Source organism: Thermobia domestica, chromosome 1 (assembly GCF_964235325.1).
Source record: "Thermobia domestica chromosome 1, izTheDome1.hap1.1, whole genome shotgun sequence".
NCBI lineage: Eukaryota > Metazoa > Arthropoda > Insecta > Zygentoma > Lepismatidae > Thermobia > Thermobia domestica.
The window spans coordinates 85,059,358-85,076,872 of NC_137454.1; the positions used below are offsets into that span (position 1 = coordinate 85,059,358).

At 37.0% G+C, this 17,515-nt stretch overlaps 1 protein-coding gene across 1 annotated transcript in view; it reads right to left on the reverse strand.

The window, feature by feature from the left end:
- The window catches only part of LOC145686875 (inactive peptidyl-prolyl cis-trans isomerase FKBP6-like), a 45,680-nt gene that overhangs the window by 24,170 nt on the left and 3,995 nt on the right, over window positions 1-17,515 (reverse strand). The window contains exons 3-4 of the mRNA XM_081760548.1: window positions 9,425-9,689; window positions 1,352-1,541 (exon numbers count right to left, since the gene is read on the reverse strand). Coding sequence (XP_081616674.1) covers window positions 1,352-1,541; window positions 9,425-9,689 — 455 coding nt within the window. The remainder of the gene's footprint in view (window positions 1-1,351; window positions 1,542-9,424; window positions 9,690-17,515) is intronic.

The following is a 17,515-nucleotide window of genomic DNA, read 5'->3' on the forward strand; positions in this document are numbered from 1 at the left end:
ACAGCTTTTCAATTCAAAATTAATAATCAAATAAAATAAATAAAATAATATTATCTACTGAATTTGGACCGTAATAGCTTGACACACTAAAAATAGTACAAAAATTACCAATTTTCTTTTGCTTGTTTTTCATAAGTGAAAGGAGATAATGAAAGGCAACTTACCACTATTATAGATAATGTTATTCTAAAGAATTTTCAGTGTTGTTATAAATAGAATAACATTTCGCTTAAAATCTATGTTAAGGCAGCGACTAGAACAGCTAACTCAACTGCACTTGATTACGTATCATGTTGTTTTGGTATACGGTGAATTACTTTTCAAATAACATTATTATTTAATTTTAATAACTGTACGTTAAAACTATTTTGTTTATTATAAACTAAATACAACTATTATTTAAAAAGTAGTTTACAGGATTCCAAGACAACATGATACGTAATCAAATGCAGTTGAGTTCGTTCCTGTAGTCGCTGCCTTAACTTAGATTTTGGGGGAAATGTTATTCTGGTAACGCTGTAATTTCTGGAAATTCTTCAGGTTTATATTTTCTGTTGTAGAATAACATTATCTATGATTGTGGTAAGTTGCATTTCATTATCTCCTTTCACTTATAAACAATAAGCAAAAGAAAAATGGTAAATCTTGTATTATTATTGTTAAGTGCTAAAGTTATTCTTTTTACCGAACACAAGAAGAAGAACGTAGAATAACAAAAAAATGAATTTATAAGCGATTCAAAAAGTAATCTGGAGACTACATGAATAAACAAACAGTAGGATTTGCGACACATATAATATACCAATAATAACTCTTGACGCACTACACAGCTCAATATTCGCTCTTTTACATAAATTAGTACGTTAATTAATACACTGATGAAGCCAAACAACTGGTTTTCTCTAAATATTTCGAAGAACATAACTGTCATTCCTCCTCAATAGTACCACACTATTTATTCTATTATTCAGTTGATGATATACAACAAAGAGCAAGATAAATTCTACTACGGTAAAACGATAAAAGCAACAAATTTAAAGCTAAACAATAGATATCAACAAGTATTGTTTGAAAAGAAAAAAAGAATGACACTACAAAATACAATTCAGAACTTCCAATAAGAATATCTTACGCAACAAAACTAGCTGGTCATTATTTAATCTCGCCTCATCAGTGAAATCATACGCATATATGTTCTTGTTACTTCAAAAGTTAGCCACCTGCGTAAGTTAAACTTTTTCAGTGGAATCGCTGGTGGCTCACTTTGACTATCAATATTTAACTGCTTGCTTTCTAATTACAAGACCACTATTAATTTTATATTATTTCGAAACAAATCAAAAATACATACCTCTTTGTCGCCTGTCGGATAGAATCTTTTTTAAAATTGTCATTGCCTATGAGGTGCTCACTTTTGGCGGCTTTATAAACAACTTCGAACGTCGCTTTTTGTCGATCTTCAGCTGTCAAGCTTTCATAGGCAGCGGCAGCCGCGCTATCCACGAATTCTACAAGCTCAATGTCTGCCAACACTGTAGCATCTTTTTAGTTAAAGAAAGAAAGAAAGAAAAAAAACGAAATACAGTGTGTTTTGTAAAATTTTCTCTGAATTCAAAGGGCAACAGCGCCCGCAAAAATATCCATTCACTTGGGAAACCTTTAAAATATAACCTAGTTACTTTCTACAGTTAATGTAGTTCAAATGGAAGGTATGTTTTACGAGGTCCCATTTGTTTTACCTAACATTACAGTATCAAAACATGTCCAAGGACACACTAAAATACAAATGCTGAGCATAACAACCCAGCCTTTGTATTTTAGTGTGTTATTGAATATAGCAAAGCTAGTATGAATCAGATAGTTATGTCCAAGGAAAATAACAGTGAGAAATGTATCATACAAATATACCTAACGGGGCCGCAGTGGCTCAGTGGTAGAGTGCTCGCCTCTGGCGCGTGGGATCCCTGGTTCGATCCCAGTTTACACCAAGAGGGTTTTGTAGTGAACAAACACCGTGTGTGAGAGTTTTTTCGGGGTTTCTTCCCGCTTTCGTCATTCCAACATTATCATCCATTTAAATATTACAGTCTTCCTTAGCCTAGGCGCATAATCGTGGGACATCAAAACTTTTTTAAAAATCCTAATAATTGAATTAAAATGTTCAGGAATTTTCAATACTGTTTATTTTCAACGAAACAGAATGCCTCATACTTTACCATAACTTAGAAGGTTTGTTGCAGGATTGGTAGAATGATTGACGATGTCTTATTCTGACCCAACAAAATTAGTGAATTTTACACATTGCGTGCACTAATTAAGATTCTTCATGTCATTGCTGAACTGTCGGATAAAGTCCACCGTAATGCCATTGAAGGTTTCAGAAAACGTTTACAGAAACGTGTCCCAGCTAGAACTGTGCAAGTAAACTTCACAGCATGTAATACGAGAATTGTTAAGAACCAGGACCACATTTCGAAAGTTCTCACAAATGAATGGGCCAAATGGTTACAGAGCCAGTCAACCACAATAAGGGAAAATTTTCACAAATCCTGTGTATCATATTATGAATTTGTAATGCGCCGCTATTATATAGCTGAGCGACGCATTACAAACTGTTCCTGAAAATGTTTTAAAGGATATTGATCCGTACCAGATGATTTAAAATTTACCAAAATCTAAAATAAATTAAATTTTTCGAATCGTTATTGAAAAAGAAAACTGATATAATTTATATGGTAAAGAAGACATTTTGTGAGTTAGTTAATATGCACTGTGGAAAAATGTGCCTTGTGAGCCTCGGATCGAACATCGAAACTATCTGGTTCGTATATAATATTGTGATTAAAATTAAACTATCAGATAGTACAATGAGTAATTTTAATAACGCAGTATAAATGGATAATTAGCTGAATGATGATGCCTACCTGTGTATGTTGCTATGTGATCCTAGTGTATTATTACTAAATTCGGCCTTCGACAGAAGATAACTTGATAGATATAATAATAAAAATATGAGAATAAATATTGAAAATAAATATAATGATATGTGATAAGTGTATGTTAATAATAATAATGTGTGTAAATTGATGAAAAGACTGATAAAAGAGTAACTGAAGTGATCTCCAATAAAATATATCTACATATATGTATACCAGTACGTTGTTTATTGAATAATATATCATCCAGTAAATATTACAGGGAATCATATGCTGCATATACGTCTGATATGGATAGTAGAAATGATAATATCCTTTACTGTGGAAGTCTCCATCGACATGCAGAACCTAAATTATGAGAAACTATGAACTGTAATAACCCTTCTACAGAGTAGTGAAAGTGGAATAGTACAAATTCACATAAATACTTGTTATTTTAAAAGAAATAATGTATAGTATTGTATATCCACAAATTTTACAGACATATACCCACGGTTCCTCTGTTTTTTGAAACATAAAAATAAAATAATAAACTGAAACAGGGTATTGTTGTTTTGCTAGTGTTGGATTGTATTGCTTAAAAACTATATACACCACACCTTATAAAAGAATAGCCATTGCTACTAATAAAAATGAACTTCTAGAATACAATACATATAATCCATGGTTATTTTAATATGGAATATTTTGTGAGATACTACACATATTAGACTCAAACGATAAGGATGAAACCGTAAACGTTTCCGTAAAATCTTCCTCACAGTTGGTTCATGATCTAATTCTCTGCTGGTTGCGGTGGTGGATTTCTGTGGACTTAGCACGCAACTCACGCTCTCTACTTCGCTTACTGATGGACAGCCAGTTGGCTTTCGCTCACAGATGCAGCCATTTGCTTTAAATTCAGAATACCATTAACGAATACCGTGTTCATTACGTGTATCTTCACTGAACTTTCTTCTAAACCTACGTGCATAGTGATGGAATGGCAGACGTGAAAATTCAACATACAAAATGCCACGCTATCTTAATTAGGGAGCTATTTTCTTTTTTATCGTCCTAGCGATAAAAACGATAACTATGCGACAGCTGTATCAAAATAATGAAAATTCTTGAGTTTCCGTTTCCATTGATACCACTTTCACGAGTCTTGAGTGTTGTTAAGCGACATGTGTTCAGGTTTGTAACTGGGAGAAATCATTTGTAACAGAATTGTATATACGTTGCAGTTCTGTCTACATTTTCTGTAGAAGCATAAGAGATTAACTTTATATCGCAATATAGGAGAAAATATTCACGAATCTTTCGAAGACGATATCAACTTGCCTTTGCTAAGTCCAAAAGCGAGGAAGATGAAACTCGGTAGATAAATTCCTGATTAAAAGTAAGCGGACATATGCCCGAACGTTTCTGAAAATTTGCCTCCGGTAGGGGTAGGGATGCGGGGTGAAAATAGGTATGTAAAATTAATCGAAAACGACCAATATTAATCTCGAATCCATAGTTTCCAGGGTCATTGAGAAGAGGAATAATGACACTCCCAATGAAAATTATGCCTTTAGTAAAGCTCAGCTCCCAGTAGGGTAAGACACCCCTAAGGGTAGCAATGATAAAGGGAGATATATAAAATTAATCCAAAATGACCGATAGTAGTGTTGAATCAATAACTTTTAGGGTCGCTGAAGTGAACAGTGACACATTGAATGCTCAAGTTTACTTCCTAGTGTGGAGATGGCAAAAAAGTGACATGTAAAAATAATCGAAAACGACCGATATTAATATCGAATCCATAGTTTTCCGGTTCGATGAGATGAATAATGACATCCCAATTCCATTTAAGTTCAAGCTGAGACCCCATTAGCATGGAGAATGAGAAGGGATGAAAAATAAAATGATCAAAATTTGTTGAGATTGAAATTGGCATGTCAGGCAAAAAAATGTTTCGCGAATTTGGCAGCAACCAAATAGAAGGAAAAGAAGTGAGTTAGTTAAAGAATGTATCACCGTAATGATGTTTTGGGATTGAAATTGTTCTTAATTTATGTTCTTATAAATTATTATATTTGTTTTGTTGTATTGTCACCGGCCTAAGGCTCATTTTCTCTAAATTTAAAAGAGATATTGGAAAAACAGACCTAATCTAAACTTTATTAACCAACCCTCGTATATTCCGAACACTCTAGAAACTCTCCCCTCATCGCTTCGGCATGCATCTTCGTTTGTGTTGGTAGGCCTCAGCTAGATTTTGTGACCAAATATGGACATACGACGCAAGAACAATGACCCCCTTTGTGAACGTTCTCCTGAGTCCGGAAAAACGGGAAAGTTGCAAAAACACTTTACTTCCTGTCATCGCCCAACGCTGATTCGATTATTTAAAATGTCCGCACTTCTTCAGCCAAAGAGTGTGAACTTGGTATTATACGTCATCACCAGGGGCCTCCAGCCCCGAAAACATGTACAGAGTAGTGAACTGGACAAAGGAGGCAGTCCGCAGCAAGCAGTCTGAGGGAGTCTTCCTGCTCCCAATTTCCGCGCGTAGTGCGCTTATACAAGAGCAGCGTTCACTGCTGCCTAAAGCATAACGTGCTCATCTTCGAGTATGACGCCTGCATTAGTGAACAGATATATATTATTCATTACAAAAGGCTTGAATTTGTGAACCAGTTAAGCAGTTAGTTAAGTAACGGCGCGACTTATGGCCTAATACTAAAGTGTTGGAAGTTGAACATAATAGTTTTATTTACGAAAACGTTGCAATACGATTAGTTAATCGGAGTTGTTATTCACCATAACGAATGTAAGCTAAGCCCCAAAGCACGAGTCGACCGAGACTACGGATTCGATATTATACTCAAAGCACTACTTGGGATACTTACTGAGGAAAGAGCAGTTGGGACTCAAACCTAGGACTTCAACCCCTGAAACAGCGCACACATTTGGATACAGGACGTCGAGGGAGCAACTCGTAAGGCTAGCCGAAGAATCACATGAGTCAACTTTTAGTTAAGCCACGCCACCTCAACGTTAATAATAGTGAATTGTTAATTATAGGTATATTTGAAACTTGAATGCATGTAACATTTGTGCTTATACAGTAACATTATATTCTTTCTATAAAAAAGAGTGATTTTATCATTTGTTGCATAGTTGATATTTAGTTCTATTATATGTGTAGCTTAACAAATATCTTTACGTTGTCTACATTTTCGTCTGCCGTGTTTCCAGTCACCGCAAGTCGGAATTGTAGGCATGGGCAGTGACCATAATCGTCGTAGCGTAACTGGAAATTAAGACTAGGAAAAGGGGAATATATGAGAATAAAAAGTCAATCCGAACCACGACGCATTTATTGGTCACAGTGTTTAGTTTTGAATTACAAAATGAATTAATGTAAGTACGTTGCGATATTTAATTTAATGTGGGCGTTGGATTTTGACCATGGCATTTGTAGAATACAATGTTCGTTTAATAACAATAGGTTAGCATTGGAGACACGCCATGGTTGCACACATGAAGTAGTGAATTTCAACCGCAGTATTGAGCAAAATACTTAAGATAGTGCAGATTAAGTTCGAATGTTTTAAACCTCGTGGTACTTAAACTTATGACAATATAAAAATGACCCAGATTAGTGTCAAATCCATAGCTTTCGGGGCCACTAAGCTGATTGGCAACAATCCTGGTGACATTTAAGCCCATGTTTACTCAAGAACAGTGATGTCAGCTGGGAATTGACAGGGCGTTGCTCGTCGTTATTATTCTACACCGTTATTATCTGCTCGGAGATCTCTCTATATACAGGGTGTTCCATATGACAGGACACATTTTAAATACAAATATCTCGAGTTGTAATAATAAGTTTTAATGCAAACTGTGATGAATACATACGTGATATCCAGTTTTGTATGGTACAATAAGTTTTGAAAATCATGTCCTTCAGGTGGCTACGGTAGAGCGTGTAAATTGGAATGACGGCAATTTCCCTTCTGATTTCTTCCTTTGGTGCATTAATTGTTCGTGGTTTGTTGGCGTATATTCTCTCTTTCAGGTAAGCCCAAACGGAGAAGTACACGAAAAGCTTTGCATAGTATCACAGTTACAGTTTCCTATGCTGTGACTCATGCATGTGTCATTGGTCCGTACCTTTTCGAGAAAGATATAGTTTTGCCGTTACCGTTAATACTGAACGATATGATGAGATGCTCAACACGTTTCTCATTATTAAGTTAAAACATCGAGGTCTGTTAGAAATGTGGATGCAACAGAACGGCGCTACCTGTGACACAGAACAACTCCCCTCAAACACATCCCAGGGAGTCTCATTTCACGATTTAATGACATTACTTGGCCAGCAAGATCACCAGATCTGTTGTCGGTAGACAACTTCCTTTGGAAACAATTGATGCATTAAAGGAAAAATCAGAAGGGAAATTGCAGCCATTCCAGTTGATACGCTCCACCGCCGTAAGAAGTGCTTGCGGAGGAACGACCATGTTTTTGTTGTCTTTGCTTGGGCCACAGAATTCCTGTACTTGCCGATCACATTCTTGAATAAAGACAAGCTAATGTCACAATTCTTGCTCTTACACTCCCTTCTGTCATTGAAATACTAAACTTTGAGTCATATACGGCTACAACACAATCCTCCCAAAAGCGACTCAGTTTTGGCGGTATTTTCAGCCCAGGAAGAAAACACAAATATAGAAGTAATCAAGAAAGTTCTGTCACTTTTTCACCCATCACCTTCGTACATCGATATCTCACCTAAGACGTACCTGGAAGATCAAAAATAGTCCTCATCATCATTGACGACCTTCTGCCAACGTTCTGGAAGGCCCTTGATTTCATCGCGGTAGAACTTGGTGTGTCGTGAAGCGAAGGTATCAAGTGCATTTTGCACCTCTACTAGGGATTTGAACTGGCGTTCTCTAAGGTGATTGTCCAAGGAATGGAACAGGTAATAATCGGACGGTGCAATGTCCAGGAAGTATGGCAGATGCAATAGTGTTTTCCATCCAAGGCACAGAATGGTGTCCCCGGTCATCCTAACCACGTGGGGCTTAGCGTTCTCCTGTAATAGGAGGACCCCTTTGCGATTCAGAAGTGCTGGCTCCAGTTTTGAGTTTTTCTTGAACACGGTTCAACTGCTGACAGTACACAGTTGTACTGATACTCTGACCAGCTGGTAGCAGTAAACGATACACGATGCCACAAGCAGTCCACCAAACACACAGAAGAACCTTCTGATGTAGTGCTGGTTTCGGCTGTTTTGGAACCGGTTTATGGGATGCTAACCAATTATGATGGCGCCGTGGAGGTCCGTAAAGGACCCACTTCTCATCACACCCTGTCCAAAACTGGCTCCTTCCTCAAACGAGACAGCAAAGAAACACAGTTGTCTGCTCGCATTGCCTTTTGGCCCGGAGTCAAATAATGTAGGACCCATCGATCCAACTTGTAGTGCTTCCCAAGTTGATGGAGGTGTTGCCGAATGGTTTCTCCACTCACATTAAATTTTAGTCCCAGTTCCTCACATGTCTGGCCACTGCTCGACTCAATTACTGCCTGAAGATCATTTTTACATGTGTTGGTCTTCCGGTACGTGATGCTTCTTCGAGTGTTTCGTTACCGTTCTTAAACTTTAAACCACCGCTGCAGCGGCGTTTAATCCCACTTTCAACCCGTACAGCATACACACCCTTATGACGCTCTGTGGAGGTCCCATGTTCACTCTGTTCTTACGCTGCCACAACCAGCAAGTATATTGGATATATTCACACCAACAACTAACATGCGCTTTATCTCCATTCGCATTCAACTCACGCTGTGAGGGTCAATGGAACACAAATATCCACAAAAAGAGAGAGAACTTTCTAGATTACCTTTATACTTGGTAAAGTTATAGAATGCACTCCTTCCAAAAGCGGTTCAATTTGGGTGGGATTTTCGACCAAGTGAGTAAACACAAAGACTCTAACATCGCACACACTACACTGACAGACTCGCATCATTTTGCTTGGAATGGATAGGGGTAGTGCGAGAGAAATCGCGTTTGGTCAAATATACGTGGAACAGTAGTTTGTATTTCTAAAATTGTGTGTTCAAACAATGATTTTCCAAGATTATTTTTATTTGTCTTTTCTTGTTATTTTCATTTTATTTGCAATTAACTCTAGTCAACCTTATTCGTAATATATGATACCTATTATATTGTGATATATATAAATAGCTGACCAATGTAGCAGAGTTTGCCTGAAATTCTGGATTCTTCTATAAATTTGCAATTTATGATTATTGTTTTTGATACATTGAAATTTTTTGAGTGGATATATGTTGATATTTAATATAATAAACATATTTTTCTTACATTGTGAATTTGAAAAAAAAAATGTTACTTATATGTTAATATTTAAATAAACGTATTTTCTTATACTGCGAATCTGAAAAAAAAAATCGGTTAATTAAAAGAAAAACAATTCATAAAATACCTCGAGGAATTCGTGGTTCGCAGCCAAGTTTCCCAAACGCTACATTTGGCTTTAGCAAAAAGAGTGATTTCTCTCTCTTCCTCATGGATGTAACAGCTATTTCCATTCCCTCAATTACTACTCCCTTTCCCAGCCGAAATGTGCTGGGGAATCCTCGTAAGTAACTCGAATCGAAGGGTTCGTCCGCATATTCGAGGAATAAGTTATAATTTACGGTCACTAAGGCTTCTTGCGGAACGACTGGTCCATGACCTGCTCGCAGCTCCTATTGAAAAGAAATAAGAAATAATGTTACATTCCACTGAACCAAAAGAGTGACATTAAATTTAATGGCACACTATATCTTAAAAAAAAAAAAAAAAAAGTTTGTTTTCTTCAAAGATCTATTGACAATGAAAAGTAGTTCCTTGTCATAAAACTTCAAACATGCTTGTACGACTATGTTAAGAAATTCTGCAACAGCTCTTGAGACATCTTAATCTTATAGATTAAAGGAAGTCATTTTAAAGCTTTAAAGCTTACAACAGGTTTCAGGGAGACTAAAAAGGAACACGATCGAATTCTCTAATTCTGCACCAAGTTAGCTGATTAATGCCTTACTCTATACGTTAGTAGCAGAACTCTCATCTGATACATTCGAAGGATAAACAGACTATCCTGAAAATTACTTCAAGAACAGGTCTTTTTCCACCGCATTACATCGCCCAATTTGATTTGGTTTGGTTTGTTTCAGTTTAACGTCTCACAATTATGCCTGTGCGGCTAAGGGAGACGTGGACCTACAGATTACAGTGGAGTCCGAACCACTTTTCTTTTTGTTCAACTGTACTCCCCCCCCCCCGGGAATCGAACCCGGGGACCACGCACACCAAAGGCAAGCGTGCTAGCCACTAAGCCAAGCGGAGTTCCTCTCGCCCAATTAGAGCTGAAAATGAAATGAAATGAAATCTTTAAGTTTTACGTCCCACGATTATGCCGACTAGGCTAAAGGAGACGGTGACGATGAGAAATGAATGAAATAGTAGAATGACGAAAGTGAAAGGAAATCGGAAAACCCCGAGAAAACTCACGCACATGGTGTTTGTCCACCACTAAGCTCACTTGGCGCGAGCTAGGATCGAACCAAGAAACCCATGCACAGAGGTGGGAATTACCACTGAGCCACCGTGGCCCTCCAATTAGAGTTGAATTATAGAATTACATCTCCGGTACAGCTAGGCCCTAGATACACAATTCAAGCGATAAGTGAGAATTCCTAGCTGGTAAACGTTATTGTATTACAAAATCCAAGGAGCGGGGAAAAAAAGTTAAAAGGTTCGGAATACTCGAGAGCCTTAGGTCTTTAACAGGATATTTTAAGTAGTAATATTTGTAATGCTCTTCGTACTAGTTCTCAGTCCTTCGAAACTCTGCTATCCAAACTTATACTTTTATTTGTAAAGAAGACACACGTTAGCTGAGACCGAGGAACAAGTTATTATGGAAACAGTGGTGTGCTTTCCAGTTCAGGGGGTGTCTACCCATCATCAGAGGCTTCAGAATCTCCATAAGGTAACATGTAAAATTTAATTCGTAAATATCTCACAAAATACTGCACTTAGAAACTTGCAATTTTCTATACGGATACCAAAGAGCAATACAAAGAAGGTGGTTATCTCAATTTTAAACTTAATGACTTAGATTAATTGTAATAATTACTTCCGTAATTAGGTAATCACTATTGCAGGTAAAGGATCAAAAGACCACTTTCATACTTCACAAATTACTACAGGTGACATTCTTTGAAGAACACATGCTGGGAAAGGATGCATTGTGGCAATTTGAACAGCGAAACTCATGTCTATCCCTCCATTTTCATAATCATTTACGCCTTGAGCAGTTTTCCTTACCACTCCCCGCCCCAGACGGCAACTACCTGAATTTGCCTTTTCGATGGAAACTGGAGTGAAGTGTCAACAAAATACTTGGTAGAACAAAGATAATGATCTTTGAAACCTCAGTATCGAACATATGTTTCCGATTGCTTTTCTACATCTTTTTTTTTTTTCTTCTTCTTGAAATGGATGGATTCTTCTTCCAAGCAGTAGCTTTCACCTCTCTGCCACTCAAAACTATACAACGAAGAAAAGTCTAAATGTTTCTTATTTACCTATCTTTTGTTTTCTGGAAGGATAGGTTTCATTTCATTTTATATTATTTATCATAGAAAACAGACAGTGCGACGTGTCTGTGGTTAGAATGGATTAATTGTATGCAGGGGTGGCAAAAACCAAGTTTTCCTTGTTTGGTTTTTGAATAACTAGAATTTGGTTTACCTACTCCTTTATATATTTACCATACCCGTGTGTGCACGTGAGTGAAAACTAAAGAAAGAAAAAGTAAAAGAAAAAACCAAAGAACTGCTTGATGGACCATCACCAAATTTGGTCAAAATATAGTCAAGAGTAAGGAATTTTATTTGTCATTAAAATCACCTACCCAAACCGGAAGTGATTTAAATAAACCATTTCTGGTTTGACCTTTGATCACCATAGATCGAAAACGGCAATATGTAGTGAGATCCGGTTTTCTGCTTCGAAAGAATATATTTAATCTCTATTATTAACTCTACTACAACCTATAATGGTTCAAATCAACTATAATTTCTGCTTTCAATAAATATTGATCTATATATAGCAAAAACGGTTAAAAAAATAGATGAAAACGGTTTCTTCCAATCGAGCAGCTCTCAAGCGTCTCAGGTGTACCTTTCATCTCCTCTTGTGATCTTCAATTGAAAGCTCGGTTTCAATAGTGATCTCCATAGAACAGGAATGAAGCGGGTTTTTGCTTTCTATTCAGCTTTCTAAAAATAACTACTATATTCTGTCTTCCAAAAGATGTGGAAATCAACTACTTCCGATTTTAACTTTGATGGCTATAGAATAAAAACTGTAATAGATAAGAAGCGGTTTTCTACCATTTATTAGGCGTTCCAAGAATATATTTCGTCTCTAGTCTAATCTCTCTACTAAAACCGGAAGTGGTAGAAATCTACTACAATTTACAGTTTCAATATTAATTGTGAAAATATCGTACCACAGACACCAAACTCTTTTGCGTGATGTACACGTGGCACTGCTACTTGTTTTTGAACCATTTTCTTTATCTTGTGAATAATCGTGGCCTCTATTTTTTTAAATAATAAAATAAGTCAAACTCGAGGCCATATGTAAACTAGTTTTGCAAATGATTTACCAGTAGAGCACAAATTATTTACTAGTCTGCCCATTCATTACTGTTCAAGATTGAATAAGCCAAACCGAGTAGCGTGTCTGAACAAAGGAGTGAGTTAGGGAAGCTAATACATAAGATTATTTGCATGAATAAAACATACTTTAGATTTGTAATAAGGGATAAGAAATCTTAAACATCTGAGAGGTTATTTGGTTCACACAGTTCCAGTTAAGGAATTGATAAGAGAATAAGATAGATTGGGCTAGAGCCAAAGTTGGGATAAAGCGGGAAGTATAAAACACATTTTTGTAATGAAAGTCTTGATTCTGAGCGAAAACAGCTAGTTGACCTTTGACCTCGAGTTAGACCGGTTTGCGGTCACTTCTTAAGATTGAGACCGAGATCAGTCGAATGAAGGGGCCGTGGCTACAAAACTTTTAATTTATTTAGATTACATATGGATAGAAATAAGTTTTTTCTAGCCCGTTCTTATGTAACAGGGGGGTTATGAAGGACGGGACCTACAGTTTAAAGTGGGTTACAAACCATTACTCGGTTTGAATCGGAGAGAAATTGTCGTCTAGCTGGGCTCAAACCTGGGACCCCTGCCTGATTACAAAAGTGACAATTCTACAGACTCATCCACGGAGAACACCTGATAAAGATATATTGTACTGATCTTGCATGTACTGTAATTGTGAATATTTTAAGAATCACTTTACAAGAAGAGAGAAAAAAACTGCACAAGTGAAATCAGTACAAAGTACAGAAGATATACTTTATTCCTCCAAGTTAGTTCACAGAGTCAAAAATTTAGCAACCTAATTTAATTTGCATATAAATATAAGAAGTGAATAAAGATATGAATCAATTGAGTTCACTCTGGTTCTGAACCATTTATATTATTTTACTGGTTTAAATCAATTGTTTGTTTAACATACACATACAAATTCTATGAACTTCAATAGGAAAATAATTTTGGATCACACACAGCGGAACAGGGATGGGCACCAGTCGAGCTAAAACTCGACTCGACTCGAACCTCGAGTCAAGTTTAGAGTCGAGTCAAAGGTAATTTTCTCGAGTGGAGTTCCGAGCCGAGTCACTGTTTTTGACGTTGAGTTTCGAGCGAGTCGAGTTTGATAAATGGCTCGCTCGTTCAGCTCGTTTTAACTCGTTTTGAAATAATCGTCTGATTAGACTGGAAAGCAAAAACCATGAGAAATGTAAGCAGTAGTGTGGAATACTTTTAGTGTTGCTCACGACAAGGAACACTACTCGCATCACGTCTCGTCTCGATAACGAGACGACAATAATTTTTTATAACGAGACAGCCTCAAGTGTCATGAGCATCAATATAAGTATATACTGTAGCTCTTACTATCAAAGCTGAGATCTGCACGTTCGAATTTTTGAGCTCAAGCAGAAGCCCAACCCGAGTGGTGATGTCAATCGGCTCGGCACTCGGTTCAACTGAACGAACAACTCGAGCCGGCTTGGTTCAGATGAGCCATCGGCTCGGCCCAATTGAGCCAATGGCTTGAGCCATCTCGGTTGAGACGAGCCGTCGACTGGCACAATTGAGCTTTTGGCCCGAGCTTGCTCGGTTGGGATGAGCTACCGACTCGGCTTAGATGATTCACCAACTCAGCTGAGATGAGCCATCGGCTCGAGCCAGCTCCGTTGAAACGAGTTCATCGCCTCGGTTCGACTCGGCTCAACTGAGCCGATTGCTCGAGTTGGCTCGGTTGGGTGAGCTGTTGGCTTGGCTCACTTCTCGGTTCGGCTCGATAGAGAATGAGCTATGAACCAAGCCGCTCGAGCCACTGACAACCCTAGACCCGAGCCGAGCAGTTTTGAATATGTTTGACCGGCGCCCTATAACTTTTAACAATTTAACTTTTGAATACTTGCTTCTCCGGAACTCAAACCCAGATCCTCGTGAACAATGTCCTTGCCTCCTGAAGACTTCTCGGCGACCGAGATCGGAAGTCAACTAGTTTTAGTATACAGGTACTTTCTTAGTAGTAGTAGTAGTAGTAGTAGTAGTAGTAGTAGTAGTAGTAGTAGTAGTAGTAGTAGTAGTAGTAGTAGTAGTAGTAGTAGTAGTAGTAGTAGTAGTAGTAGTAGTAGTAGTAGTAGTAGTAGTAGTAGTAGTAGTAGTAGTAGTAGTAGTAGTAGTAGTAGTAGTAGTAGTAGTAGTAGTAGTAGTAGTAGTAGTAGTAGTAGTAGTAGTAGTAGTAGTAGTAGTAGTAGTAGTAGTAGTAGTAGTAGTAGTAGTAGTAGTAGTAGTAGTAGTAGTAGTAGTAGTAGTATCATTGACCTATTATCTATGTTGGATACTTAAAAATAGTAATTGAAACTACACACGACTCGACTCGATTCGAAATTCGACCTGAATTCGAGTCGAGTTTCAAAGAAAACTCACTCGTATCCATCCCTACAGTGGAATAGGTATAAAGTTCGTGACCCGAGGTCTCGCTATGTAAGTTCACAGGGTGTTCGAAAACGACATCAAATTACTTAAGGAAATTAATCCTTACACGAAAACACAAAATGAAAGTTACGGGTCACCGTACTAAAAACATTCTCGCTTAAATTTCTTAGGTTAAATCATATTATGTTGCTGTCAAATACAACAAAACTTTAAGGCGTTTTCGGGAAACTCCAAAATATTGCTCGAGTTGTTGCTTTCTTGTACCGTTACGACCAATTTTCTGTGGACAATATATCTGAAATAACGCAACTGTGCACCAAGGTTGGTCTATAGGCTTTTTCATGTTTTCGTCCGAGGATTCACATCCCGAAGTTATTTCTGACACCATGTGTATATATTATATTTGCTTATTTTCGAGTAACAAGGTCTAGAAATGTTCGAGGCCCTAGTTCCACTTATATTTATTACCATAATGAAAACTTTAAAAAATCGTTCACGTAGTCTAAATTATAGTGACATTACTATGTCCGTTCTTCATTAGCTTGGTTGGTTTGGTGCGTTTAGAGTTTAGTGTCCCTTTCTGTACCGATGTTATAAGAGACGTGAGCCTTCAGTGGAATCCAAGTCCTTAGTGATTTGTTGATATTTCAAGACTCTTCCGCCGGGTATCGAACCCGAGATCTGTGATCCAAAGGTGCGCGAGCTAGCCACTAGATAGACGAAGGGAAGGGTTATTGTATTTTTTAGAATGTTACTTATGTATGTTTATTCACGGGAAAGTTGGTTCATCGGGTTCAATCCATCGTTTCAATCTGTTGAATTTAGCTTGAAGTAAAGCTGATTTTTTTTTATTACATCCGGAAAAATATGTGTTGAATAGCTAATGTTGCCAGAAAGTAAAAGTAACTACCTGTCACGAATTTCAAATCCCAGTTACTACAGGGAATTCTGTAGTTTGTATCCATGCAAACGTCTCATACAAACTTAGTGCTGCAAAGGAAAGCTAAATTTCAACCATGATCTGTATCAAATTGTTGATCCTCCTCTTCAAAGTATATACTCTCCCCTATTTTCTACTGTTGCGGCAGTGTTATTACAAAGAGTTGGAACGTACTAATATGAAATTAGTGGTTAGCAATAATTATCGAACTAGAGTTACTAATGAAGAAATTGGCGTTCTCTACCTGATCTTTGCTACAGCATGAAATCGCAAGAAGCAAATATTTCAAATTGTCTTGGAAGCAAATATTCTTTCTTTGTAACATTTACAGAAAATCTATCCGCTCTGCAGAAACGGAGGAAAGAAATGGGATGAGGGTGGCACCCCGCGGCGTTCTACCACACCCATTAGAAAAGGACTTAAGAGGAGGAGGGAAATACCTGCCTGTCAGCAGGACATCTGTTCGCGAAGATCACATTGGAACACACAACCTTCAATATATAGTCCATTACAATGTTACTTTAAAAAGTTCATTACTCGTGATCTACGTCATTAAGCGTGAAATTGAAACAATCATTTCATTTCTATTGCTTTTCTGTGTACATGTGAAAAATTTTAAGTTGTTACGTACCATATTTCGTTAGATATTCATGAAATAAAGTTTACATGTTATCTTATGGGGACTGAGAAACCAGTGGCAAAAGGTATAACATCGCCTTCACTGGAAATTGGTTTCAAATTCTGACGATACCGCTCATTGAAGTTGAAGTACATACCTAAAGACTCATTATAACAATATATTCAATACAAGTGATGACTTGGCAGAACTATAACATACATTAGATATTATGTACTACTTCATTATCAATATTTTGTATGACTTGTTTTCTTTCTTTATAGCTCACTTGAACTCGATAAAATATTAAGTCCACGTTTCTATTATTCTATCAATTATTTTAGTATACTTCATTTTTACTCTTCTGTTTTCACGTTCAAAGGGCATAATCGAGGGAATTAAATAAACAAATACATTTAACTATAGCAATATATAAATACAGAAATATTGTTTCCGAGAAAATTTGAGTTTAAAGTTGATTGATCACGCAAATTTAAGAAAAGTGCGTTTATACACAATTATATCTGAGGCAAATAACATCATTTTGCTTAGATATCTTTACACCACATGCATTTTTTTTTCGTATAGTTGTCATTTATTAACTTGGTTTTCAGCCATTCACTGATATATGTGAAACAAACATTAGTACGAACTTGTCTTTTTCTTTTCTATTGTACTCGAGTGTAGGCAAGAGAAAAGAAGTACCTTTTGGGTTTATTCATAAAATAGTTCTTCAAGTGCCTTTAACAACCAGTATCAGTTTTTCCGCGTGTAGGAAATAGCTTAACATAAAATCACACCTTTTAACTTTCCTGTTCTACGTCTGTTAATAAAAAGAAAAAAATATCAAGCTTCTTCGAGTTGGAATAATCGAACACCAAG